Raw genomic sequence first — 26990 nt, forward strand, 5'->3', positions numbered from 1 at the left:
AGCCATAAACGTTATAACGTTATAAACTCAGGCCACCATATTGTAGTGAACTGAGCCTAGCTGGTTCATGACTGAACTCCCAAAATGCTGTGCGGTGTATGTGTGTGTGTGTAATGTTGATGTTGGTTTTAGTATGAGTAATCGCGTTTACCTTGTCATGTATGTGTTAGCTGGTGTAGTCTTTCTTTGTTTTGTACCTCATGTGTTTACCCCGTGTATTGTATGTGACTACCCTATTTGTGTATCGTGCTTGTTTAATTGACCTCCTTTGTGTTGCCTGTGTAATGACGTTCGTGTGTTTTGGTGCGTAACCAATAAAACCATTCTGAGACAACTTTGCAAGATTGTTACATTGGTGTCAGAATGGTTATATTGGTTACGCACCAAAACACACGAACGTCATTACACAGGCAACACAAAGGAGGTCAATTAAACAAGCACGATACACAAACAGGGTAGTCACATACAATGCATACAATACACGGGGTAAACACATGAGGTACAACACAAAGAAAGACTACACCAGCTAACACATACATGACAAGGTAAACGCGATTACTCATTCTAAAACCAACATCAACATTATCACACACACACACATACACCGCACAGCATTATGGGAGTTCAGTCATGAACCAGCTAGGCTCAGTTCACTACAATATATTATATGAAATCAGCCACCATCATCCCCATGCCAAAAAAACAGACATGTGAACTCGAGTCACATGACATAGACTCGAGTCAGACTCGAGTCATGATTTTAATGACTTCAGACTTGACTTGATAAAATTCGGCATGACTTGCGACTCGACTTGGACTTGAATACTATTCACTCGAGACTCGACTCGGACTTTGCCTCTTTGACTTGTAATGACTTATATGTCTCGAGTTATCAGCTAAATTTCCTGATCGTGGACCAGACAGCCCAGAGACGCATTTACTTCCGCGACAAAAATAAATAAATAGCGGAGACAAGCGGGCAGAGCCTGATAGAGAGACATGCAATTGCGCTGTGGAAGAGACGCCTTGTCGAGAGCTGTCCGCAGGGCCGGTTCTATAATACGCACACTACGCAAGTTGCGTAGGGCCCCGCAAGTAAATGAAGCCCCCCTCCCCTGTCTCCCCTGGAGTCAAGTTAGTGACAGACAGGTAGGCCTATACAGTTACAGCGACAGTGTTTCATAGGCTACATTAAGAAGATGAACATGAAACCGAATTACCATTCAGGGCATGAAAAACGGAAGAAACTTCACGAGAATGAACAGTAGGAACAGCAGTCGGGTAAACTTGTGTTGGTTCCATGGTTTGATGTCTACACACATCTCTCCAGCGCGTGTTGCTGGCCTGGCCTAGCCTAGGCGAACCAAATAGGGAAGTGAATCCCCTGATCTGTCTGCGGCTTTCTTGCCAGCCTTTCCCAGTCACGGTACTTAGCAAAATTGTGAAATATAATCGCATGTTCCAGTTTTGATTGCGGGCGACTGGCTACAGCCTTGCAGTGATTGTGTGGAGTGTACTGTGCTGTGCAGTGATGTCTAAGATTGAGTGGAAATGTGCTGTGCTCTCACGCAGTGGTTTTCAAAGTGGGGGCCGTGAGGGGGTGCCAAGGGGGCCTCAGCAAGTTGGAAAGAAAAATAAAAGCAACAAATAAATACATTTGAAAAACTTTAAATATACCCATTACTATGAGAGTTGTTATACAATGCCGTTATAATAATTTGTCGCATATCTGAACATTATTTTCCATGATAATGACTGGGAATAATAGTAGAGTGATAGCTCTCATATAGCAGAAAGCCCCAAATGTAATTTTACACACTGTATGCTCCATCACAAAGTGCTTGTGGCTAAAATAATTATTAGGATTAGCTTAATGTATTTTTAAATTTGCCGTAGTATTGTCGATGGGTTTAATAACACATCAAGGGGTCCTTGGCCAGAACCTAGTGGTATCTGGGGGGGGCTTGTCAAGGAAAAGTTTGGGAACCCCTGCTCTAACGTATGAACCTGTTACCTTATGGGCTTAGGTGGGCCGGCTAACCTGGCTGCTAAAAGTGATATTAACCCTCTTGCCAAACCCACTGTGCAGCAGCGACCGGACAGGGTGAGAGACTGTGACAGTTAGGCTACTGTTTAGCCATATTTGGCCAATGATCGGCCCAAAGGAAGGACAATCAACGGCCCATTGGTTACATTTCCATATTGACACTTGACTGATCCAATAACAGCTCACGTCAGGCCCCATCCCTCGCATTTTGGCTCAGAGCCAGGATTCTGTGAGCGCATCAAAAGTTAATCGAAGTTGCCTACACGAAATTGCGGCGGGTGCCGGTAGCCTAGTGACAATAGTGTAAAAGTAACACCAGTGTAGAAGCTTCAAAAATACAATATTGCAAGTAGGCTAGCATATGTCAGCAACATGTTGAAGTTTGTTGAGTTTGAACGAGGATGTAAGCAAGCATACAGAGCAGAGGGACAGTGAGGGAGCAGGTGGTGGAGCCTATTTGAGGCTACATGATAAGAACTCAGTGGTGGAGCAGGTAGGCTATGTGTGACATGCCATGCTGACGATGATGATTATGATGACTTATTAATTGTGATAATGTAATGATATGGTAATGATAACATAGTAAGGCCGTGCTGTGATTATAATAACAAATAGCGCAACTTAAATGTTCTAAATGAATGATTTGCAAACCCGGACAGCAAAAGAGTGTCAAATCGATGTTAATTGTTGGTCAGATTGATCAGTTTATGTCAGACGCCCAAAATTCAACATCGATGGCATGAGTGGTGGTTGGTCTCTCAAAGTAGTCGAAAGGGTTCTATCTTGGAAGGGTTATCATGGTAAAGATGGGCTAAAAGACTGTAGACTGACAGAAATGTAGGCTACAAAACATCAAGTTATATTCATGCACAAGCCAACTAAGCTATATGATAGGCTACTGTAAGACATTAAAGATAATTAGTTTATGTAGCTATAGGCTACTGTTCCAAAATCTACCAGCAATGTAGGTAGGTAGTATAGCCTAATAAAATATTTCCAACAACAGCCCTGTTTATTTCGTGTTTCAGTTGTCCTACAGTGATTAATGTCTACCTAGGTAATTTAGCTCTTTACACACATAATAGGCTTCAGTAACTGGACAGGAGGGAATAGACCCCGCCGGGGCTACAATGGGTTAGCAGCTCATTGTGGCAGTAGCCCAGGCTTCACTAAGCTATGGGCTGCACCCTACTAAGCTACAGTACGACATAATGAAAAAATACCCCTAGAGTCAGCGAGAGCAGGGGCGGAAGATGACTCACTTGTGATAGACATGGTTACTGACCCTGGAACGAATTTGATTACGAGTAAGGAAAACATGTTTGTGGAAGCCACTAGTTCAGAGAAAACTGAGAAAAAGCTGCAGATGTGTGTGTGTGGTTGGCAGAAGGTTACAAGTCTAAAGGGCCTCAAAATTCATCAAGGGAAAAAGAAGTGCTTGGTAGAGGGAACACAGGGTCCCCGCATTGATAGCTATTTCTTAAGAAGTCCATCAAGTCAGTCGGTTGAAGTCCAGCGACAGGAAGAAACCCACAGTTCGCAGGACATCAGTACCCCTGTTGTTGAGGTAAGTTCTAGCACTGAGGCAGAGAGAGAGGCCAGTCAGCCAAGGAGGGAGAAGATTAATGGTCATAGGCCTGGGGTTAGATGGCCAGGCGCAGCAGAATGTAGAATGTGGGAAGATGTTAATAGTGATTTGGTCAGTATCCTGGGTCACCTCAAGGGGACGGCTGAAAGCAAATTAGAGAAAATGGGAGACATTATTTATAGCTATGGTAAGGAAAGATTTGGGACTATTGAGAGAAGGACAAAACGGCTACATGAGGTAGTTAAATCTAGGCGCCAGCAGGAGATAGATAAACTTATCAAGGAGAGGAGGCAGCTTAAGAAGCAGTGGAGAAAAGCTACAGATGATGAGAAGGAAGGTATTGACTGTCTACAGGCAGATGTGAGGGAGTGGTTAGTAGTGCTAAGAAGAGCTGAAAATATTAGGAAAAATAGGAAGAAGAAATCACGAGCCCGACTAGCATTCTATAAAGACCCATTTAAGTTTGTTAAGTCTTTATTCATAATGCAGAAGAGTGGTAGTCTTTTGGAACCTAAGCAGAAGCTTGAGGAGTATTTAGAGGGAGTGCACAAAGACAGGGAGAGGTTCAGGGAGATGGTACTTCCTGCTGATATCCCACCTATTGGTGAATTAAGTAGCCAATGCGACGATAGTCCACCAAGGTGGAAAGAGGTGCAAGAAGTAATAAAAGCCCCGGGACCTAATGGAGTGCCCTACCGGTTGTATAAGAGTGCACCAGATGTTTTAAGATTTTTATGGCAATTAATGAAGATAGTTTGGAAAAAGCAGAGTATTCCCAAGGCTTGGCGGAGGGCTGGGGGAATATTTATTCCCAAAGAAAAGGACGCAGTAGAGATTAATCAATTTAGGCCAATTAGTCTACTGAATGTTGAAGGGAAGGTTTTCTTTAGTGTGGTGGCACGGAGACTGACAAATTACCTTGAAAGGAATAAACTAATTGATACCACGGTGCAAAAAGCTGGAATTCCTGGCTTCTCCGGGTGCTTAGAGCATACCAGCATGATTTGGCACCAAATTCAATTAGCAAAGCGTGAGAAGAGAGACCTGCACGTTGTGTTCTTGGATTTGGCTAATGCTTTTGGGTCTGTGCCGCATAGTCTGTTGTGGGAGGCCTTTGATTATTTCAGAATCCCAGGTAGCATTAAAAGCCTAGTAAAAGCATACTTTCTGGATATTCAATTATGTTTTACTACAGCTGATTACACCACAGGTTGGCAACAACTTGAGATAGGAATCATGGCCGGATGTACCATCTCCCCACTTGCTTTTACAATGGCAATGGAGGTCATTATTAGGGCCTCAAAATGGGTAGTGGGCGGGGAGAAGTTGCAGGGAGGGCCACGCCTCCCCCCGATTTGGGCTTTCATGGACGACATGACAACCTTGACGACAACCGTTCCATGCACCAACAGGTTGCTGGGTAAGTTAAATAGTAATCTGCAATGGGCCAGAATGAAGGTGAAACCAAGTAAGTCTAGGAGTCTCTCAATTATTAAAGGGAAGGTAACAGATAAGAAGTTTGCTATAAATAAGGAGGTGATTCCCACAGTTCTGGAGAAACCAGTGAAGAGCCTGGGAAGGTGGTACGATGCAAGCCTTAGTGATAAATCACAGGTTGAAGACTTGAGACAGGTCACTAGGCAAGGTATTGCAAAAATTGACAAGTCGGGGCTGCCAGGTAAGCTCAAGCTGTGGTGTTTGCAGTTTGGTTTGTTGCCTCGGCTAATGTGGCCATTGACAGTTTATGAAGTTCCTCTGTCAAAGGTAGAGAGGTTGGAAAAAATGATCAACTCCTTTGTCAGAAAATGGCTCGGAGTCCCACGCTGCTTAAGCAGTGTAGCCTTGTATGGGAAGGGTATTGTAGAGTTGCCAATATCTAGTCTGACAGAGGAATTTAAGTGTGCTAAGGCTAGATTGGAATTGACTCTTACTCAGTCCAAGGACCCAGTGGTGAGGAAAGTTGCACCCTCAGTTAATGCAGGGAGGAAGTGGAACCCAGAGCAGGCAGTTAAGCAAGCTCAATCAGCATTGAAGCATAGAGATATAATGGGCCATGTGCAGCACGGGCGGGGGGGTCTAGGGGTGGGTGCAAGTAAACCCTTGTGGAGTAAGGCTTCTGCAGGAGAAAAGAGGAAAATGGTAGTGGAGGAAATGCATAGACAGGAGGAGGCTGTAAGATGTACTAAGGCAGTGTCGCAGGCAAAACAAGGGCAGTGGGTGAACTGGGAAGGGGTGGAAAAAAGACAGATTAAATGGAAAGATCTATGGGGCATGGAAGCTAGTAAGATCAGATTTATGTTAGGTGCTACATATGATGTGCTCCCATCTCCCAAGAATTTAAGTCAATGGTTTGGTGAGGATGATAAATGAGTACTTTGCTCGTGTGTGGGCAGTCTCCACCATATCCTATCAGGATGCAAGGTAAGTCTCACCCAGGGGCGGTATACGTGGCGTCATAACCAGGTATTGAAATGTGTGGCAGCGGCAATAGAGGATAAAAGAAGAGAAGTCAATTCATTAGCAGCTAGTAAAGGGGTAAGGCAAATTAACTTTGTACGTCAGGGGGATAAACCTTGTTCCGCGAAGGCCAGGTGTAAAACCGGCCAGTTGAAAAATGGGGCGGGCTGGGAAATGAAGGTTGATCTTGGCCAGCAGATGGCGGTACCTCCACATATAGTGAGTACTAAGCTACGTCCTGACGTAATTCTATGGTCGGATTCAGAGAAGATAGTTTACTTCATTGAACTCACTGTTCCTTGGGAAGACAGAGTGGAGGTGGCCAATGAGCTGAAGAGAGCTAAATATACTGAAATAGCAGAGGAGGCAGCTAAGCGAGGTTGGAGTGCACGATTAAGGCCTATTGAAATCGTGGGTTTGTGGCCAGATCTGCTATTGGCTTGCTGTCTGAATTGGGCATTTGTGGTCGAAGTCTAAGGCAGGTGGTTAGTAACATGTCCTTAGCAGCAGAACGGGCAAGCGAATGGTTGTGGGTAAGGAGAAGTTACCCTTCCTGGGGCGCAAGCTAAGGTAAGCTAACTGGCTCATTTGTTTTGGTCGTGGGTAAGGAGAAGTTACCCTTCCTGGGGCGCAAGCTAAGGTAAGCTAACTGGCTCATTTGTTTTGGTGGTGGGTAAGGAGAAGTTACCCTTCCTGGGGCGCAAGCTAAGGTAAGCTAACTGGCTCATTTGTTTTGTGTTTGTGATGGACTGTGCCTAGGTTGATGGTACTTGGCTAAGGTTCTTTATGGTTTATGGTTCAGTCCACATCAACGGGACGGACCGACCTAGCCAACTTAAACCATGCCTAGGTTGGTTAAGGGTATTTGGATGCTTGTTGTGGTAATATGGGGCAGCATGGGGCGTAAGCTAACTGCTAACTGCTGGCTAATTTGTTTTGTGTTTGGGATGGGGCCTAAGATAATGGGCTAAGCTAACTGGCTAATTTGTTTTGTGTTTGTGATGGGCTGTGCCTAGGGTGATGGTACTTGGCTAAGGTTCTTTATGGTTTATGGTTCAGTCCACATCAACGGGACGGACCGACCTAGCCAACTTAGACCATGCCTGGGCTGGTTAAGAGTATTTTGAGTATTGGATATTTCAATGTGGTAATATGGTGGTAGCATGGAGGGGAGTGTCTCCAGGACGCTGGTTTCACTGTTAAGCCTTCATGAGGTGTCGTGGGCCTAACTTAACGAAACATCGGTGAATGAGGGTGCCCACTTGATAACCCCAATGACATGCCGCATACTATATAGGCTACTGCTGTTGGATAGGCCATTTGCATTGTGCTTGTGACCATTTGTTGGCGGATTTGTGGGTAGTGTGCTTTGTAAAGTTAAACTTGAGCAGGGGCTTCTGAATGTGTTTTTACCTTGGATTTTGGCACAAGGGATTTTAACATCTAATCCTGTGTATTAATGTAATTGGTGCTGCTGTCAAGCAGAAACTCTTCTTTAATAATTGCTTGTATAGGCCTAGTCTACTTGAATATGGAGATCATGTGCTCCATGGCTACCTCTGATCAGTCAGAGTGATAGCCAATGAGGCCTACATCACTTTCAGTGCTCCATGACAGTTGAAAATATATGCATATTTAAGGGTAATGCAAAGATTAGGTGTGCCTGACCGATTTGAGGGCCGATGGGCAAAATATGCCAGGGCCGATTTTTGGTCCCAGTCCGCCCCTTGTACAAGCGAAGCGTAGACCAAGGGGATGGCCATTGGCCAGGCTAGTGTCCCTACCTAGATCAAAACGAAAAACAATGGTTCCATGCCATCCTTGTGGGGCTACATGCCCAACAAGTTTCGTGCACTCTGGTCTTTCAGTGTCCCGGGAATCCTTGACGGAAAATTGCTCATGCGAAAAAGAAAAAAAAATCTGACTAAACCCATATGAAGGCCGCTTCGCTGCACGGCGGTCATAATTATTAGCTGCCTATACAGTAGGCCTACAGGCTACAGAATTATCCTTTGGCTTGCATCAGATATACTATAGCCCACTGGCAAAGCATTATTGTCACTGAACAGCCTACCAAATGTGCATGACCCTTTATCAACAATAGGACATGTCTTTCATTAAAGAGTATAACTAAAAATGCCATTATCAAGGTGATAAGCTATGCTTAGCTATACCATCTTCTTTTTCGTTTTCTCACTCGTTTTCCGACTGATTGGGTTCTTTTGCAACACAGCTTAATTTAGCCTGAAAGTTACCTGCTACGGACCAGGTTAGTTCTCTGGCATAAATTCCCATAGACCTCTCCAGAATAAGTCCCGCCTCCGTAACTTCCGTATCCATCCAACTTCCGGTCGTCAAATGTCTATGGGAAATAACATGGCGTTTCGAAAGACTGTCAAACTCTGTAGGTGATAAAGTAGAAAAAGCTGGTGGGCCGATTGGCCTACACACTTCTGCCATCTAGTTTCCACCGGGTTTTTTGATTGTCGGTGCCACTGATAGATCGAATAGAAATCCCGTGCCCCTCCCACTGATACTACATCTGGGTCAACAGTAAATCATCCTGGTAAATCATTAATGTTTATGGTGGAAATAAGATTCTTAGGTCTAAGGTCTAATTGTCTGCAGTTGTACAGGTAAGACTTTAAAAAGATCAACGCAGAGATAGAGACACATATCTTGGCCTCAACTATTTTGAAATAATCTGCTGAGAAACAAAAGGCAGAGAGGTAAAAACATCTTTGTGTATCTGTTTTATTTTATACGGTCAGAGTAATATGTAGATCTATATGTTGTGTTTTACAGTAACACAGCACAATGCAACTACCTACTATCGAGCTAACTAGAAAAACACTAAACTACATAGTGCCTATCCAGGATGGCAGGTGAGAATGGCACTAATTGTTGTTTTTTTGTTGTTTCATCGGACTTCTGTTGGTGAAGATGTCCACCAGTGTTGCCTCTGGTAATGGCTTAGTGGTCGTCACACACGTGTACCGAGAAGAAGATGCCTCGAAGGGAGATGCGCCACCAAATGTGGTTGTTCCACCCGTTTCCCCATGGCTGGGAAATGGTGCTCCACAGGCAGTTCAACCAAGGAATGGAGCTATTACACAATTCATCAATGTGTTAGAACCATTTGTGAGAAGAGACCAGAGAACACTGGGGGTAAGTTTCTTTAAAATGTATTGGGCTATTAAAAAGATTTTTAAAACCAGGTAGCTGTTTTGCATCTTTTTTCGTTATAGATTTGTAAAATAATTTTAGAAAAAAACATCTAAAACACTACAGCTGCTAGACTTATCATTGTCAAAGTAAACCACTTGTTTTCATCACTCATATGATGCTCATGTGAATACGTGTTGGTTATGGCAAAGTCCTTTTAGGCAAATCCCTCGGCAGCCATATTGCAACATACTTCCTCCCCCTCCCTCCCGTGCTGCTCCCGTGCAATTGAAACTCTCCTAAACGCGCATCTCGTCTGTGATTTGCTGGAACAGTTTGTTATGTTTTCATGGGCTAGGTTTGCCCAGGTTGTTTTTGTTGCCGTTCTTGGAGCCTGGGCTGTCCACAGAGATCGCGTTTTTTTACAGTGTATTCAGAACACAGACAGCTAATTGTTGGTTAGGTGCTGTTTGCAGTAGGCCTAAGTGACATAAAATGTTTTAGCCTAAAAAACGCCTGGCATTGCTTAGACCACCTTTAAGGTTACTTTTGATATAGTACAAAGACACAAAACTGGTGCTCTAAATAGCGTTTCTGTTGTGTTTGAAAGGTTCTCTTATTGACACATTTAACTGCAATTTGGATTAACACCTGCTTTTACAAGGCAAAAGTTTTTAGGCGCAGAATAGACCTGCACTTTTACAAGCAGTTCTTGTACATACCGCAAAATACATAATTAGGCGCTAAACTCCCACTTTCCCCTGGATCCTCCCATGAATGCATATGCATGACACGGAAAAGCGCAAAAGCGTTAGTACATCTGGCCCTTAGAGTCTAATCGAATCGATCAGATAGGTTCAGCTTGATGACGTCAACTTAAGATGATTTCCTATTGATTAGCATCTTGTGTTCTTCTTGTAAAAAACTAATATCACTGTTTCTGTTTCACTTTCCACAGACAGTTCAGGTGCTGATTGGTGTGATTGTGTTTTTGTTCGGCATTGTGACAACAATTGATGCCATTACTGTATCAGCAAAGTCTGGCATCATGTTCTGGGGCTCAGTTATTGTAAGATTCATTTACCGATTTATGTGCTATTCTAACTTGCATGATAGTGAATTTTATATTATGAATACTTGTGAATATATGCCTTAATATAGGTTTTGTACTGCATAATTTCATGAAGTTATCTCCAATACTGTCTCTTTCTCTCTCTCTGTGTGTGTGTGTGTGTGGCTCTCAGCATGTCATTGCAGGTTATCTCACTGTTGTTAATGCCAAAGACAACTCCAGTCAGAGTTTGGTGAGTATTACCAAAGATCCTTTAGAACACGTATTACCTGATTAACTGAATTCTGTCATCCAGTTTCTATGACATACTTTAACGAGTTAATAATGGTGAGGCTTTTTCTTTCTGTAACAGGACAAAGTCTTGCTGACAATGAATATCTTCAGCTGCTTAACTGCAGCAGTCGCCATAGTTCTGTATTGCCTGGATTTCAAGATTCATGATTACTGCTATTACAACTGCTACTACAATATGGTATTATAATCTTAAAATCTATAATCTTAATCTGAAGCCACAGTCTGCTAGCCTGGCGAGCCAGACCTACATTATAATGTAGGGTCTGGGCACTCACCGTTCGCAGTGCTCACTCCGAGGGTCGGGATAATCAGTTGTCTTTCAAATTCCCTCTGCACGCAATAGGACGCAATAGGATATTTGTTTTCAAGTAGCAGGGAATTCAAGCCAAACCGTTGCAACCATCAAGCCATCAATCATTATGTTAAGCCCAACAAACGACTCTATACACGATTTCAATGCCAGATTTAGTTTCGATTTCTAGAGCTCACAAGTCAACGGAGAGTTGCTAGACTAGCCCTGGCAGCAAATGTAATTTGCTGCCGCTAGGGGCGCGTCTAGATTTCTAGGCTAACAGTCTGCGGACGTGCACAGTACAATTGGAATACATCTCATCATCCAGGCAGAATGCATGGGCTGTTCTTGCGGCACCAACATTTTATGTTGTATGGACTTCTGTGCATTGATTGCTCTGAGATGAGTCTGAAACATTAGCTACGCCAAGCCACATTTTTTATTTAGCACATCTGAAGTTACACAATATGAACACAGGGCGTGAAATACTGTATCACCGCAGTCCAAAGGGCCTTATCCCCGCCTGTTACATCACCATTCAAAAAATAGTGTGTCATCATTATGAAAAGGGTGCCTGCCCTGTGCTGCAGGAAAGGGTTGTTGGGGGTTGCTCATGTCTTTGCATTATGCCACTGTGTAGGAATTTCCATTTTCATCAATGTTAAAGGTACTGGGTACCCAGGGCTGTAATGGAGGCTAAACACAAGTAAACACAGTTTATCCACCTCTGGAATTTCAGAAATAGAGTTTATCCACCTCTCAAAAGAGTTTATTCACCAATTGCAACTTTTAACATAAAAACACTCACTGTATTATCCACATTCACAATATGTAAACTCATCAACACTATGAACTATTTGATACCACTGGTATTGTTATAAACATTGGACAGTAACCACCACCATCATCAATCATGTACTGAATGCCTTTTAAAAAAATCCGATACCATTTCCATTCCATGGAAAATCACGTTTTTTGTAACATCCATAACACCAATAAAATGTGATGGTATGGTATGATGTGAATGATTACATGAAATTTGAGCATTTGCAATTTTTGGCTGAAGAATGTACATGAGAAAAAATTCACAAAAAAAGTAATGTTATCGTTCACATCATACAAATGCCAAGGCATTTCACTGGCCTTATGGATGTGACAAAAAGTCAATTTTCCATGGAATTGCCCTACCACATGGCACAGTCCACCTTAGCGTGATCACAGAATTTATAGTTTACCCACCTCTTATTTTACCACTACACCCCTGTGGGTGCCCATTTAGCACTAAAGGGGTACCTAATTCATCTAAAACCGTTGAAAGGGGTGGTCTTGCCCCTAACTGGGACAACGTAGCCCAATACCAGACGTTCCAGGTGCGCATCACCAATGTCCGAGATTGAATTCTCCTTCTTGTCATTGTGCCATTAAAATAAGTTTGAAGCCTTTATTTTCAGGTAAAAGAATTGTGTTACTTAAGAAATTAGAAAGAAATGTAATGTGTACACACCCATGCACATGTCTGTGTCTGATCAGTAATTTGTATCTATATGTAATGTCCTTTTTCCTGTTTTCAGGAAACTATCCATGGGATTTCTGGGGTAATGTTAGTGTTGTCTCTGTTGGAGTTCATGCTCTCAGCTGCAGTATCAGTTATTACTTACAATGCCATCTCATCGTCTACCCCAGAGGTGAGCGTTGTCAAACAAACTTCAAGTCAACAGGCCCAGTATTTGCCCCCATCATATGAAACCGTTACTGATACAGTGAACACATCTGAGGTAAGGCATCAGCAAAAGAGCTAACATTTACTTGTTCTGAGTCTGGTTTTTGTGGATAAACTGTGGATCATGAAGAATATTTTGTCGGTTTTCCTCTTTAGACAAGGTTTTTCCCATCTGCTGTTCCTCCCTCACATCATGGCAGCAGTGACAAACCTGAAGATCTACCCTCTACTGCTTAAGAGCAGGATCATGGAGCCGACTATTCAAAACACATGCATTTCAATTACATACACTTTCCATCCAATTTAATCGCACAAATCTAATGTCATCTTGTAGTTATGGTTTTCCTGCATGTTCACTGAATGTGAATAAATCCCATAAGTCTTATGAAGGTCATTGAAGTAGCAGATATTACAAGTGGCAGCAGCAGTAACAAAATCTGCTCCGTCAATATTTTCATTTGATGTCATACTGTGTCATACTGATTCATTTGTATCTTTCATAGGCTTAGTATTAGAAATAAACACTGTCCATGAATGTGAGTAAGTAAGGGAGGTAATTAATGAATCCCTTAATTTAATCTCTATCTATCTATCTCTATCTAGGTACCAAACTCATACCATCAAGTAAATTTGCTGTCTAGCACGCTCTGATTCGTTGGCTTTACATACCAGGGGGGTATTCCAGAAAGGAGGTTTAACAAACACTGAGATAAAACTTGACCTCTGGGTTGTGCCTGTGGCGACTAAGCCCGAGCTGTCGGTTCCAAAACACCGGTTACCAGTTAGTTAGATAACCTCGAGTTGTGCGCATTCACGGCGAACTTATAAAGGCATCATCTATTGACAGTCGAAACCATGAGTGAAACCGGCGAAACGAAGAGCACCGTATTTTTCATAGGCGGAGTAGCAAGTTCTCCTCGAGGCTTACGAGGAGGAGAGAACTGTAATAACAAAAAAAGAGCAATACTTGAGCGTCTGCCAAGGAACGACACCTTGCTTGACAGAGAACAGCCTAACTGACCGTGTAAATGCGTAGGCCTACGTTTAGGATAGCCTATTTAATGTCAAAAGCACAATTAAATAATTTAGTGGACATTACGTATTGTATTGACTGCTTTGAATGATGCTTTCTTAAACTAGCCTACCTTATCACAGATTGAGTGTGCCATAGACTCCTTGAGAATCCCAAATGTAATTGTCTATTTTGACGCGGGTTCTGCAGCTGTGGGCCAAGTTAAACCGTTGCGCTCCGGCATCGGAAGGGTGAATGTCGGAAGGCATGGGTAGCCTTTCCTCTATCCCCCAGTAGCATACCCATCAAGTTCTCCTGTAATTGCACATATAACATTAAGTTACAGCCTAAACATTAATTAGTCTGTAGTGGATCTGATAATATTCTAGTAAGGTGTAGGCCAAATTAGACTCCCGGATAGGCTATATCATTCCTGGCATCGTGTAGCCCTACTGGGCCCTGCCATTTCGCCCCCATGTTTGTGATAAGATGTGAAGCATAATCACATATCATCTGGCAATTATTAAAATAAAAATATGTTTTAAACACCAACACCATTGAGAGCATCCAAAAATAGAAGTGACCTACCTATCCATTCGACCTTAACATTCTGAAAAAGCCAAAGCCCGTTAATTGAAGCTCACCAGCTAAGACAGCCTATCGTTGGTGCACATTTGGAAAACTTAATAAGTGATGCTGACCTGCCAGTTGGGTAATAATGATCCTCGTGGGTCTTTGTCAATCGGACCTTCGTCAAAATGAAACGCCATTGTGTGACAAGTGTAAAAATAGCGGCCTGGTTGAACATACATTGAAATAACTGAACATAATTGAACATAACCTGAACAAAACCTACCCCCAAATAGGTTAAGTTCAGAGCATGGTTCGAATTACGGGGGGTATTGGGGGGGTCCGTCTAATATTTCACTGCCTTTGTAACATAGTGATAGCCAACCTTAGAAAAACATTGAGTAGCAAGATCGCTATGGTTTAACCGGAGGCCTCCCTTCCACTCAGCGGCCACGACCATCGCTGCTGCTTAGCTTAAAAATCAGGCCTACAATCACACGCCATTGGAGGAGTTCCATAGATATACTGACACAGGGAGAGGTTTAATGAGGCAATTTATCATGTTGTGCATTAATGTCTTAAAAAGAGGGAATCTGCACTAATATTCAGGGAATTTTGCATGTAGATTAGTGGTTCTCAACAAATTAAGCAAATGCCCATACACCCATAATTGCAACGTTACCTGCAGTTTGTTTGAAACGCTACGTGAACATACAGTATAATCAATTGGACCTGAAATGTCTTTCCTCGTTGCCATTATTGGAGTTCAGCCTTTCTTAAAAGCGTGTTGCTGCACAAACGTTTTGTGATATAACCAGGCGCACATTAGCCTATATGAATTGCCTAGGCTAAACAACGTGAAGATTTTTGTTTTCCAACCGTGAACAAGTCATTTTTTTTTATTTGCTTGATGTTTGATAGGCTTAGGCTATCCAAGAAAAACGAATCAAATGAACCAAAGGCAGGCCTTGTTTTAGGCTAGGTGAACTTGGCTATTAAACGGGATACTTTCTGTGGCCCATCTGTAAACAATTCTGCGTCTTAAATTTAAGTTTGTTTAAATTTCTGTGCTATTGGTCTGTATGCATTTCCATGTTTGCATTGCACTGCTATACCAAAAATATGTTTTGACTGTGGCGCACAATTTTTCACACGGGGAGCACCTTGAAACCCAAATTCAACCTTTCCCTGTATATTGTGCTTGCTAGTATGACTAGCTTCTTTTAACGTGTCGGCCAGCCAGCCACGGTCATATGGCCTATATTTTGAAGGAAAATTGACTGTGAACCACAAGTGTGAAATCATGTGTGTAAGCCTATATAAAATAGAGAGTGACGTCGCCAGTCGAAATAGCTGTACTCCCCGAAGCTCACAGTATAATTCAAACACTGGTTCAGAGCCTATGTTACCATAGGCTATTACTTACATAGCCTGATCATATTTGAGCGTTCTGGAACTGAAATCCCAGGTTTACCGCTAACTCTGGGTTAACATACCCAGTTAAACCAGTAAACCTGCTTTCTGGAATACCCCTCTGGTGCTCTGAGAAGAATGCAGTAAGCACACCGTAGCTAGCATGAAAACACAGCCTAGAATGTCTCCATGAGGTGCAGGATATACATCAGTGTGCATATACAAATGATCACAAAATTGCTAAAGTTTAACTATGACGAGTATGAATGTCACCATTTAATGGATTCTGTAGGCCCATATAAGCTTTGCTCAAATGTGTATGTATCTATTGTTATTGATAATAATATTGTTATTATTTCAGCTTATATCAGAATAAAGCAATATGTATATGTTTTATCATTTTATAAGTGACTATTTTGTGTTATCAAGTCAAGTCATTTTATTTGTATAGAACATAAAATTACTTGACCCAGAGTTGACCCAAAGTGCTTCACAAATTGTGAGGTTAGACACGACACACATACATGCACACACACGACACGCACAAACACGCACACAAACACATAAACACACATACACACACACACATGCACCCACACATACAAACACACTTACATACACAAACACACGCACACACACACACAAAAACACACACAAAACACATATACACAAAAACAACCACACACTCTGCACACACTCAATTACAAACACACAAAAAAGGAACAAAGTAGGAAATGAACACAATTTGACAAGCATGACTTATTTTTGTGGAAAAAATGTGCTGGACTGGGCGGCGGTCATATTTTGTACCGATCTGCGGTACATCTAGTTTTATCTGCTACTATGGTGAAGTGAGGCAATGATATCCTGCCAAGGTGTACTGTCCTATTTTGTAGGCTACTACAGGTAAGAAAATGTACGTTTTTGGAGTGATTTAGGGGTTTTATAATATATCAATAACTAGATATTCCACCAATATATTATGGTTAACGGTAAGCAAGCTAGTTTTTATCTGGTAGCTGGGCTTAAATTACACTTAAAGATTAGTCTGCTTTTAGCATGTGAGCTGGCTACGTCATAAGAAACTATTTTGTATTGGTATAGTAATTTCTGATTTCATACAATCGATATTTGTCTCTCGTAGCATTGTTCTTGGCTACTAGAGAAGGGCCTGTTGCTTGTATTTTCTGTGTAAAAATGTGTCACCTCCAGCTCTATGTTACCAAAATCAATAACCAAGACAGGAGGAAACAAGATGTTACTTGGTTTGAATATGGCCTGCTCCCAAAATGACACAGAAATGTTGGCATTTAGTTAATAAATGACTATAATGAAAAAGGGTGTACTTGCATGTAGATCATGATTTTCTCACTTCCAACATAATTCAATTCATAAGTTTAATTAATGCCAAACTGAATTAAATACATTTTTCTAAAGGTTTTTAGACCAACATGTTTTAAACTGAGATATTCAGTAGCTCTAGGCTTCCAATCCACAGTGTTTAGATACAACCCCAAATCAGAAAAAGTTGTAATGTTGTGTAAAATGCAAATAAAAACAGAATGTAATAATCTGCAAATCTCATAAACTCATATTTAGTTGCCAAAAGGACACAGACAAGCAACCAGCAACACTTTTCAAAAACAGTTAGAAAGGGGGTAACAAAATGCTGGAAAAGTTGTGCAATGATAAAGAAAACAAAAGGAGGAATATTTCACAACTATTTAGGGTAACTGGGAACATTGGGTATGAACATTGGGTATGAAAAAGAGCATCCCAGGGAGGCAGAGTCTGAAATTCAAAATTATTATATATTTTCCATGAAATAGTCAACATTTGATATGTTGTTTGTGTCCTTTTTGCTGCTAAATACTGTATGGCTTTACAAGACTTGTATATTATCACATTCTGTTTTTCTTTGCATTTTACACAACGTCCCAACTTTTTCTGATTTGGGGTTGTAATGTTCCCTGAAAGTGGATGTTCTGTTTATGCAAACTCAAACCTCTGTTTATGCAAACTCAAACCTCTGCCTCTTGCAATGATGAGCTTGAAGATGCTGTAGGCTACATAAGCTTACCAGCCTTTTTTCGCCACAGGAGTGCCAGTTATACATTGGATGAGTGCTAGTTATCCTTTTGAAAATAATAAATCAGATTGTAAAAGGCTGTTATTGACATGCTTTTGGTGTTGATACAGCTTATGAGAGAATACAGTTTCTGCCTTCACATTTTTCTAAGTAAAAACACATTTCGCAATAATACTCAATACAAACCCGAGTCCCAAACCCGAGTCCCAATGTGCACTTGAGCCCAAAAGTGGTATGGACACTGAAGTACCTTGGCCCCTGTTTCCCTAATTCTGTTCCCACTTGTCTCACTATCATGTGTCGTCATCACAAGTTTAGGTATGGAACCAGAGGCTGTTTGGAAGAGAGGCCAAACTTTGATTCTGTTTTACCAGGACATCTGGTAACTGTGTGCACTGCCACTGAAAACTCTGTAGGCTACGAGATGCACATTTCATGTGCAGACACCTATATCAGTGAGATATTGGTCAATACCAGAAGAATTCTGGTGAACCATTAATGTTTATGGAGGAAATGAGAGCAGTCAAAGGCCAAGCTGAGATAAGACTGTAAAGAAATTAGGACACTGAGAATGATAAACACTTATTGGTCTCTTTCCCACATATTTATCATACAAGTATGTCACATGACAACATTCTTATGTTTTAATAGACCATTTCCAGGCAGTGGAGAACATGACGATATGAATCCATCATTTCTCAACTCAAAGCACATTTTTATTCTCAAGCATTTAACTCAGTTTAAGAGTGGTCCTTGTTGCCTTTTTGTTTTGGTCTTTGAAATTCATTTCTGATGGGCCTAATGGCTACACCACACAAGCGATGTAGTAGGCTATGTTTTCAACACCATGGTGATGGTAATTTCAGTACATTGAGCGCAGATTTGCATTTTGGAAAAAAGAGACAATAGAAATGCACTACTTAGTATTAGGTCATGCTGAATACAAGCACCATATTCAACACAAGTAAACTAAGATAACATGCCCCATCCCCCCTGAGTGGGCAGCACCTATTCCGATCAGTGATGCAGGTTCAGACAAAGTTGTCAAGAACAAATAATCTCAGACAGTTGGTTATTGCTGTTGATTGTCATAGCCACACAGGGATTTCTGTTTTCATTCTACTTTCAAATAGAAATCATCAGAAGTAAGTCAGTGATACTTTAGGTCTATTTGTTTGCTTCTTCAACTTGGTCAACATCTTTGTGAGCAGCCTAGTGTCTATTGATAATATAGACACATTGCGCTTTATGTTACAAGAAAATACTACCTTTTGATAGCCATTGTCTGTTGTTAGCAAGTGTTACCTAATATAGCAAGACAAGTTTATAAGCATTGTAGGGAGAATTTCACGGTGAGGAGGTGGCGTTTTGGGGCCGGGCTGATTAGGCTACTGTGACCTCAAAAAGCGCATGATAGCCCATTGCTGTTTGAATATTGTATTTGCTGTGCCCTCCGACGATTTAGCATACTAAATAAAATGATATTAGTAGTCAACAATGCCACACAACCGAACCTAAGCTTATTGACACACGTTAACATATGGAAATAACCTAGTTTGAGTATAGCTAGAAATGTCTCGGTAATGTATTGTCCCACTCCACCCCTGTAGGCCTACACTATTTCACACACACAAAAACGTTGTAGCCATATTAGTATGGTGTCTTGAAATATAATGCATTTATATAATGCATAATTTAGACTGGGACTACTATCACTTGGGGGTCAAATGTGAGAAAACACTGGTAAAGAGGGTATTTTGCCTAATTTTTGGGTGCTGATTCTGAATATCATATTTACTTAGCTGATTTTTTTGTTTTAAACCTGCTAATTAGCATTTGCGGCCTAAAACTGGCCTCCATAGGCAACAAAGAACGGGTGAATAGGGTAAAAAATTTAACTCCTTGATATTCTTATGAAACTTTACTAGTTGATTATTTATGTAGAGACAATATTTCATTACAAGTTTTCTGAAAATATACAGGGTGCTTGCTCTTTTTCCAAATTAAAATTCCAGACTTTTTCCAGACTTTTTTAAAACTGGAATTTTTTTTCTCAAGACCTTAACTTTATGTACTTCTATACTTGTGGGCCTACTGCCTACTTCATTGGTTGAGATTGTACCAACTGTGTTTATTAGAAATGTTAATTTTTATAGGCTAGAATTCAATGAACAAATGCATTATTCACAGTAAATTATGCTTTTACTGATGAAAATGTTTCAAAACATGAAAATCACAAGTAAATGAATTTCACATCAAACAAGTGTCACAAAAACTATCGGTAACACTTTACTTGACGGGTGAGTTCATAACACATTCATAGCAGCTGTCATAAACTGCACATAAAGCATTCATGACTGTTTCATGAGACATGACTCAACATTCATACCAAACCTTTCATGAATGTGGAAGACAGAACGACGAAAAATTGTCAAAATAAAAGTCCATCAATCGCAAAGCAGCATTGCCGTTTTTGTAAATATTTCATGAATATCTTATGAAGTCTACATTGAATGTCACTTTACTATACAAGTTGTGAAGTATTTGTAATCACTGAGTTTAACACTGGGAGGCAAACTAGCCTACATTCGACTTGTATTTGTGTAACCTGGAATGGTTGGACATTCCCAGTAGCAAAAGATGAGAAATTATCTGCAAAGGTTACATCATAAAACAAATACATTTTTATGAAACAAAAATGATTTGCTTGACCATGTTCTGTCTTTTTGGCACTGGACTAGCCCATTGACTCAGATGTGACATGGTCAGGTAAGAGGTTTGGAACAAAAACGGCAATGCTGCTTTGCGATTGATGGACTTTTATTTTGACGAGTTGTCGTCGTTCTGTCTTCCACATTCATGAAAGGTTTGGTATGAATGTTGAGTCATGTCTCATGAAACAGTCATGAATGCTTTATGTGAAGTTTATGACAGCTGCTATGAATGTGTTAAGAACTCACCCGTCAAGTAAAGTGTTACCAAACTATCAACAAAAAAAACATGAATGGATGGATGAATGTATGTAGAATTCAGTCTCATTTTTTCTGTCCTTAAAGCTACATTGTGTACTTTTTTGAGTTAATTCTTAGCAAAAACCCATTTGTTCTTTCAAAAATATGTGCTCATTCATGTGTAATTATTTCCACTTACTAATCAAAGTGTAGAATCTGCTATTCCAAATACATACGCGCGAGTCGCGCAAATGGCTGAATCCATGTTGCGCCTCCATCTTTGAAATACATTCGCCAACGAGGGACATTCCTGGAAATTCAGCTCCGCCTTTCGCGCTTGTAGGCAACACTCATTGCATGATCAGTCTACTCGCGACTGCCGGCAGATTTGAAAGTCTGTTGAAAATGGAGGATTACAACTATTCTCGAGGACATGAAGTCGCCAAGGAAGCGAAAAAGAGAATTAAACCGCCAACGCGACCGGAAAAACAACAGACCAAAGTCAATATTGGAGTGGCTTTTCTAAGATGGAAAGAGCTCGTGAGGAGCAAGGATTTTAAAAGGGACGCCGAAATTGCCTGCTTTCTCCTCGACAGGTAATTTGGCCTATTCGTGTAAACATGCAGTCTATGGTGTAAATTCGAAGTTTTATAGTTGCTTGGCTTAGTATAGCATGGTTGTCCATAACGCTAGAATGACGTCTGGGATACTTTTCCTCGCGTCGATGAAAAAGGATTGTAACATTAATCTGCTATGACGGATCACAGGCAAAGGGCACTAAATTGTAGTTATTTTTCATTGCTTTTGCTTTGTAGCCTAAATATATCCTAATCTGATAATGCTAGTGTAGCCAATTCCAAGGGTGACGTTCACATCCTGAGGCCTGTCCTGTAGTCTTATTAATTGTAGACGTAGCCTACTAAATTGTCTGAACGTTTTTCACTGCATGAAAACAATTGTTGATTCTATGTGATTGTTGTTTGATAATAACTGAAAGTATATTTTTAATATCTTGGTGTTTACCATTTTATGTACTGTTATATGTTGTGAAACGCTCTGCTTATTCATTTCAGATGAGCATCTTGGCGCAATTGCAGAAGCCCCTGAAATTGAGGACCTTGAACAGAGGTAACCCATCAATGCTCATAATGTCTATACCCGATGACATTCTCTATTGTATATTTTCATGATATAAGCATTTATATATATTTTTTACAAAGCCTACATGACATGAGCATCGTGGAGGAGGATGTGGACGAAATTCAATGGTCTTGTTATGTGATGCACGTGCATGCCTTCATTGTAACCTTGCCTGTAACTCAGTCTAGGCAAAATAGCACTATACAGATTAGTAACAATATGTTGAACTATATAAAATGGCGTGTATGTCTAACGACACTGCATGTCTTCCACAGGATCAGCTTTCCAGGAGACTGCAAATTTAGAATGATGGCCCATGTTGCTTCAAAGGCACCATACAAAAAGGAAGGGTTCATGTGTAAATACCATAGTTTGTTAATTTCTGTAAATAAATATATTGCAAATAACATTGTTGACCATGTTACTGTCATTTGGTGTTTCAAAATGGTAAATTACCACAACTCCTTTTTTAATTATAAGTTTGTGGATGTAATGTATGAGGTACAGCATGAACAGTCTCTTATCAATTCTAAAAGTTTTTATTTTCATGAAAGCAAAATATAGCGATGTACCGGTGTAAAATAAATTAAATACAGTTTTAAAAGGAACAGGCAGTACAAGAACACTAATACAAAACTATTTACAATAACACAACATTACAACATTATAGGAAGGTGAAATAAATTCCAGAGATGTCCCTGAGGGTCAGGGAATTTATCCCTTATCCTACACACACAGCTTGGGATCACTCTTCTATTACCCTGTCCTAGAGACCCATGCTGCCAGAAAATGAAATGTCTGTAGGTAGCATATCTGAACTCTATTGTCATCACCTGGCTCTCTTACATGGCCTAATGCTGTGATGTCTGTGATGTACTGCCTGTGAATCTGGAGAAAACCTTCATCTAGGCAGTGCTGTGTGTAGTGAGGCAGAAGGCTCACACAGGTGGCAGGGTTTTGTCCACAGCATTTTCTCTTCTGATCGATTGGCATGTCTCTGCAGTGTGTACAACTACACCAAGGCATCCCTGGCACAGGTGGGGGGACGACATGTCTGCACTGATGCATCAAACACCAGACCTGGCTGCCTCACTATAGCAACTGTGTGGTGAGGTTCCTGTGCTCTTGCAGGCTCATTCCATCCACAAGTCTGAAGAAATAAGACACAAGAAATAAGATCAGATAGGCTTGTTTAGGTAGCAAAGTTAGATTGTTAGCAGAGTAGTAGCCTACTCTGTGTCATTTTTCAAGTGTTCACACAAAATGATGAATACTATGTATGTGTATGGACAATGAAAAGGTGAAAATGTTGTGTAACATTTTCTATAGACCATAACGTAATTATGTGTCGTGATTTCACTGGGAGACAACTCGCATCATGCAGTTGACTGGCAACAGCTAGAAATTGCTACAAACAATTGAGATACAAACAGGCAGGGAAGCTACACCAAGCGCGTGACTGAAGCGTTCCGTTCACAACGCGTAAAATCAATTTTAGATGAATGGTCTATTTTTTTCCTGCAGCAGACGCAACGCAAACGAACGTGCCTGGTGCAGCTTCCGAGCTAATTTCGGTGTCATTGACATTGATACTGTTCAGAGAAATATATTAAAAACACAAACCTCCGTTGCTTCTCTCCTTTGTCTTTGAAGTTCTTCCAGTCTCTCCTCGTCATCTTTTGGAGTCTTACTTTTTCTTTGCCTAGGAGGTCTCATCGATCCTCTGCCACCGGCTCTTGGCTTTTCTTTACCTTTCCCTCTTCCTTTACCTTTCCCTTGCACCTCCGTTGCATCGACTGATCTCTGACTCTGCTCACTGAGAAAAATAGTAGGCTACGCTGTAAACATTGCCTTTACACTATTAATCTCGCACATACAGCATAACGATAGCACTGAATCTACTGTACTATAACATTAGCATGCATTCGTTTGGGAACCTGATAGCTGATGCTAGCAATGAAATAGTAGCCTACCAAAATAATGAAAACGTAAAACTAGGCTATTCACTTTACATAGAGGTCATACCCAACATGTTTACTGGCTATATAACTAAATGCAATGTGTAATTGTTTTCTAAAGTAACCTTATAACTGGAAGGAACACCGGACGAAGTCGTAGTACTGGAAGCAATGTTAACTTTGGCATGAAACGGCCACCGTAGGAGTTAAAATGCGCTCGGAATGGGAGGGGCTAGAAAGTAATATTCAGTTGGTTGTCATATAGAATTTCACCGCTAGATGGGAGAAGTTCTTACACAAGGTAGCTTTAACATGACTGAACATATCTTTATGTTATCTCATTTTAACTTCTGAACAAGCTGTATCACAACACTCAAAAAAGTGCATACATTTGACCTAGTGCACTTGGTTAGAACAAAAAATAAACTGCACAGTATGGCAAAGACTCAAATTTTTTTATTTCATTTAAATTTAAATCCAGCCATAAATTCGAAAACACGCAACGACTCATTTCTGTTGACCACTAGTCTAGCTATGTGTCAATAGACCTCAGCAGTGACGAAAAGGTGCCAGACTAGGCTAAGCAAGCGTTGATTGGATATCATTCCATTAGGCTAATACAGTACGTGACCAGTTAGTAAAATTATAGTTTTATAGCCTACCTTCCTATTTCTCATTTCACAATGCCTTTGAGCATACTGTAAGATTCTACCATACATTTTTTCCATACTTTATTAAGACTTTCACACAAAATTCAAGACTTTTCAAGGTCTGGAAAACAGTGTTTCAAAATTCCATACTTATTAAGACTTTCAAGACTTGCGCAAGCACCCTGATATATGTTTATGGATGTAATTTAACAATATCTAATTAATTATACACTAATTTGCATACATTTCAATTACAGACATCTGAATATTGGATAGTTAACATTGAATGTAGTCTGGAAAAAGCGCCTAGCGCCAGTCCTAGGCATACCAGTCAACATTTAGCTTTCCAAAAACGGGAGATTTTTTTTTCCGGGGGTGGGGTGTGTGTGTGTGTGTGCGTGTGGGGGGGGGGGGGGTCAGTGTTTGTACCGAATAAGTGTTTGCATATTTAACATGTTTCATACACGTGTTTCAACACTGCATTTCGGTCGTTGCTTTTACCTTACCATTACCATATGCATGGCAGTTATGTATCCACCAGCTGCCTGCCTGCAGCCTACTTCCAAAACTCCAAAGTGTGTGTGCGGCCAAGTGAGAGGAACATGTCAAATTATAGTGCCATGAAACTCAAACTCCTTGCAGTCAAGTGGGCAATCGCAGAAAAAAATTGCAAGTATCTCCTGGGCAACACGTTCACTGTGTACACTGACAACAATCCCCTTCAATACCTGCAGTCAGCAAAACTGGGTGCTCTGGAACATTGCTGGGTTTCTCAGCTTGCCCTCTTCATTACAATATCAAATATCGTCCTGGGACAGCTAATTGCAATGCCGATACCCTTTCTAGGCTTCCCACAAGCCCCACTAACACTTTGCGATCTGTGTCACACGGCCTGGACGTTCCCCTGCCGCTTGCCATGGCCAACATGCAAGCCTCAAGTGCACCTATCCAAGACTCTTGGATGACAGAATCTTGTATGGTGGACACCATCCCTGGTCGAACCAAAAGAGACCTGAAAGTCCTGCAAGGGACTGATCCCTGTATTTCCAGATACCTGTGGTTTTGGTGACAGGGACGACCACCTACCCATTAAGACAAGTGGAGTGAACCAAGGGAAGTCCGCAGTTCATAAAGCAGTGGTCCCAGATACATGAAGTGGATGGGACCTTGTACCGAGCGATCCAGGCTCCTCCTTCCAGGGATTCAGTGCTGCAGCTTTTACTGCCAAAGGTGTTGCGAGTCGAAGTGCTCAATAGATTACACAACAACCATGGCCATCTGGGGGTGGACAGGACCACAGATTTGATATGCCAGAGGTGCTACTGGCCCCAGATATGGCATGAAGTGCAAAAGTGGTGTTCTGAGTGTGAGCACTGTGTGGTTGCTAAAGCAAGACAACCCAAGCCAGAACCTTCTTGGGAAATCTATTAGCCACTAAGCCTTTGTAGATAATCTCCATTGACTTTACTCTCTTGGATTGGGCTAGCACAGAACAAGAGAATGTTCTGGTACTCACAAATGTTTTCTCAAAGTTTACCCAGGCCTTTCCCACCCCTGATCAGAGAGCTTCCACCGTAGCTAAGATTCTAACTGAGAGATGGTTTTATGTGTATGGCGTGCCAAGGAGAATCCACTCTGATCAGGGGCGCAGCTTTGAGGGGGAGCTGTTGAAGCACCTGTGTGACATCTACAGCATAACCCAGACTAGAACCACCACTTATCATCCAGAGGGGAACGGTCAATGTGAATGTTTCAACAGGACACTTCATGACTTGCTCAGGACCTTACCCCCTGAAAAGAAGCGTAAATGGCCCCAGTTGCTCCCTCAGCTCCTGTTCGCCTATAATACCACCGTGTACCAGTCCACACAGCACTCCCCATACGAGCTGATGTTCGGTCAGAAGCCACAGTTACCAGTCGACCACCAACTTGGAAATACTGGAGGTGACCACAGGGACAGTCCACCGACTGATTGGGTGGTGCAACATCAAGAGTACCTGACTTCTGTCTATGCTAGGAGACACTTAGAAGAGGCTGCGACATATCGTAGGCATGGTGGTCCTGACACTGTACCCATATTACCACCTGGCACTCTAGTCTTTTTCTACTGGGCGGTGGTAATGTAGTGGTTAAGGAGCTGGGCTAGCGTGCAGTAGCTTGAAAGTTGTCTGTTCCCGGCTTTCACTGTTATGCCCTTGAGCAAGGCACTTAACCCCAATTGCTCCGGGGACAATGTGATCCCTTGTAATATAGCTGACATACAGTATGTAAGTGACTTTGGTCAAGAAGTGTCTGCTAAATGTAATGTACATGTAAACTCTTTTGCAAGAACCATTTTTACGGTCGCCACAAAATCCAGGATACATGGGTGTCTACCAAGTATGAAATTGTGGAACGTCTGGATGGAATTGGCACACACTATAAGATCAGGCTGTATGGGGAAGAGGGCCCCTTGAGACCATGCATTGCTCCGAGCTTAAACCTGTTCCCACCGGTCAAGATACATCCAGCCCACTAGCACTGGCTGCTCCACAGCCTCGTGGGGGTATCAGGAGGGAGCCAGGCCTTGGTA

General features: G+C 41.5%; 1 protein-coding gene and 1 long non-coding RNA gene across 3 annotated transcripts; both read left to right on the top strand.

Annotated features, from left to right (window-relative positions):
- Positions 1 to 2340: 2340 nt before the first annotated feature.
- LOC143118385 (membrane-spanning 4-domains subfamily A member 4A-like) lies at positions 2341 to 16024 on the top strand. Of its 2 annotated transcripts, XM_076279454.1 has the most exons (7): positions 2341 to 2540; positions 9036 to 9260; positions 10216 to 10326; positions 10502 to 10561; positions 10682 to 10801; positions 12487 to 12690; positions 12792 to 16024. In XM_076279454.1, exons 2-7 carry the CDS (start codon positions 9036 to 9038, stop codon positions 12870 to 12872), a joined length of 801 nt encoding a protein of 266 aa, XP_076135569.1. In that variant the 5' UTR covers positions 2341 to 2540; the 3' UTR covers positions 12873 to 16024. The 2 variants fall into 2 exon arrangements, with proteins under 2 accessions (XP_076135569.1, XP_076135570.1); XM_076279455.1 differs by lacking the exon at positions 2341 to 2540 and having other exon boundaries at positions 7621 to 9260.
- Positions 16025 to 21047: 5023 nt separating this feature from the next.
- On the top strand, positions 21048 to 22222 carry LOC143118386 (uncharacterized). Its single transcript, XR_012986129.1, has 3 exons — positions 21048 to 21266; positions 21744 to 21798; positions 22086 to 22222. It is a non-coding gene; the product is annotated as an uncharacterized LOC143118386 (long non-coding RNA).
- Positions 22223 to 26990: the final 4768 nt, after the last annotated feature.

Source organism: Alosa pseudoharengus, unplaced genomic scaffold (assembly GCF_046254945.1).
Source record: "Alosa pseudoharengus isolate Yale_2024_CS ecotype anadromous, Long Island Sound unplaced genomic scaffold, YU_APseudo_1.1 YU_APseudo_1.1_scf_12, whole genome shotgun sequence".
NCBI classification, from domain to species: Eukaryota; Metazoa; Chordata; class Actinopteri; order Clupeiformes; family Clupeidae; genus Alosa; species Alosa pseudoharengus.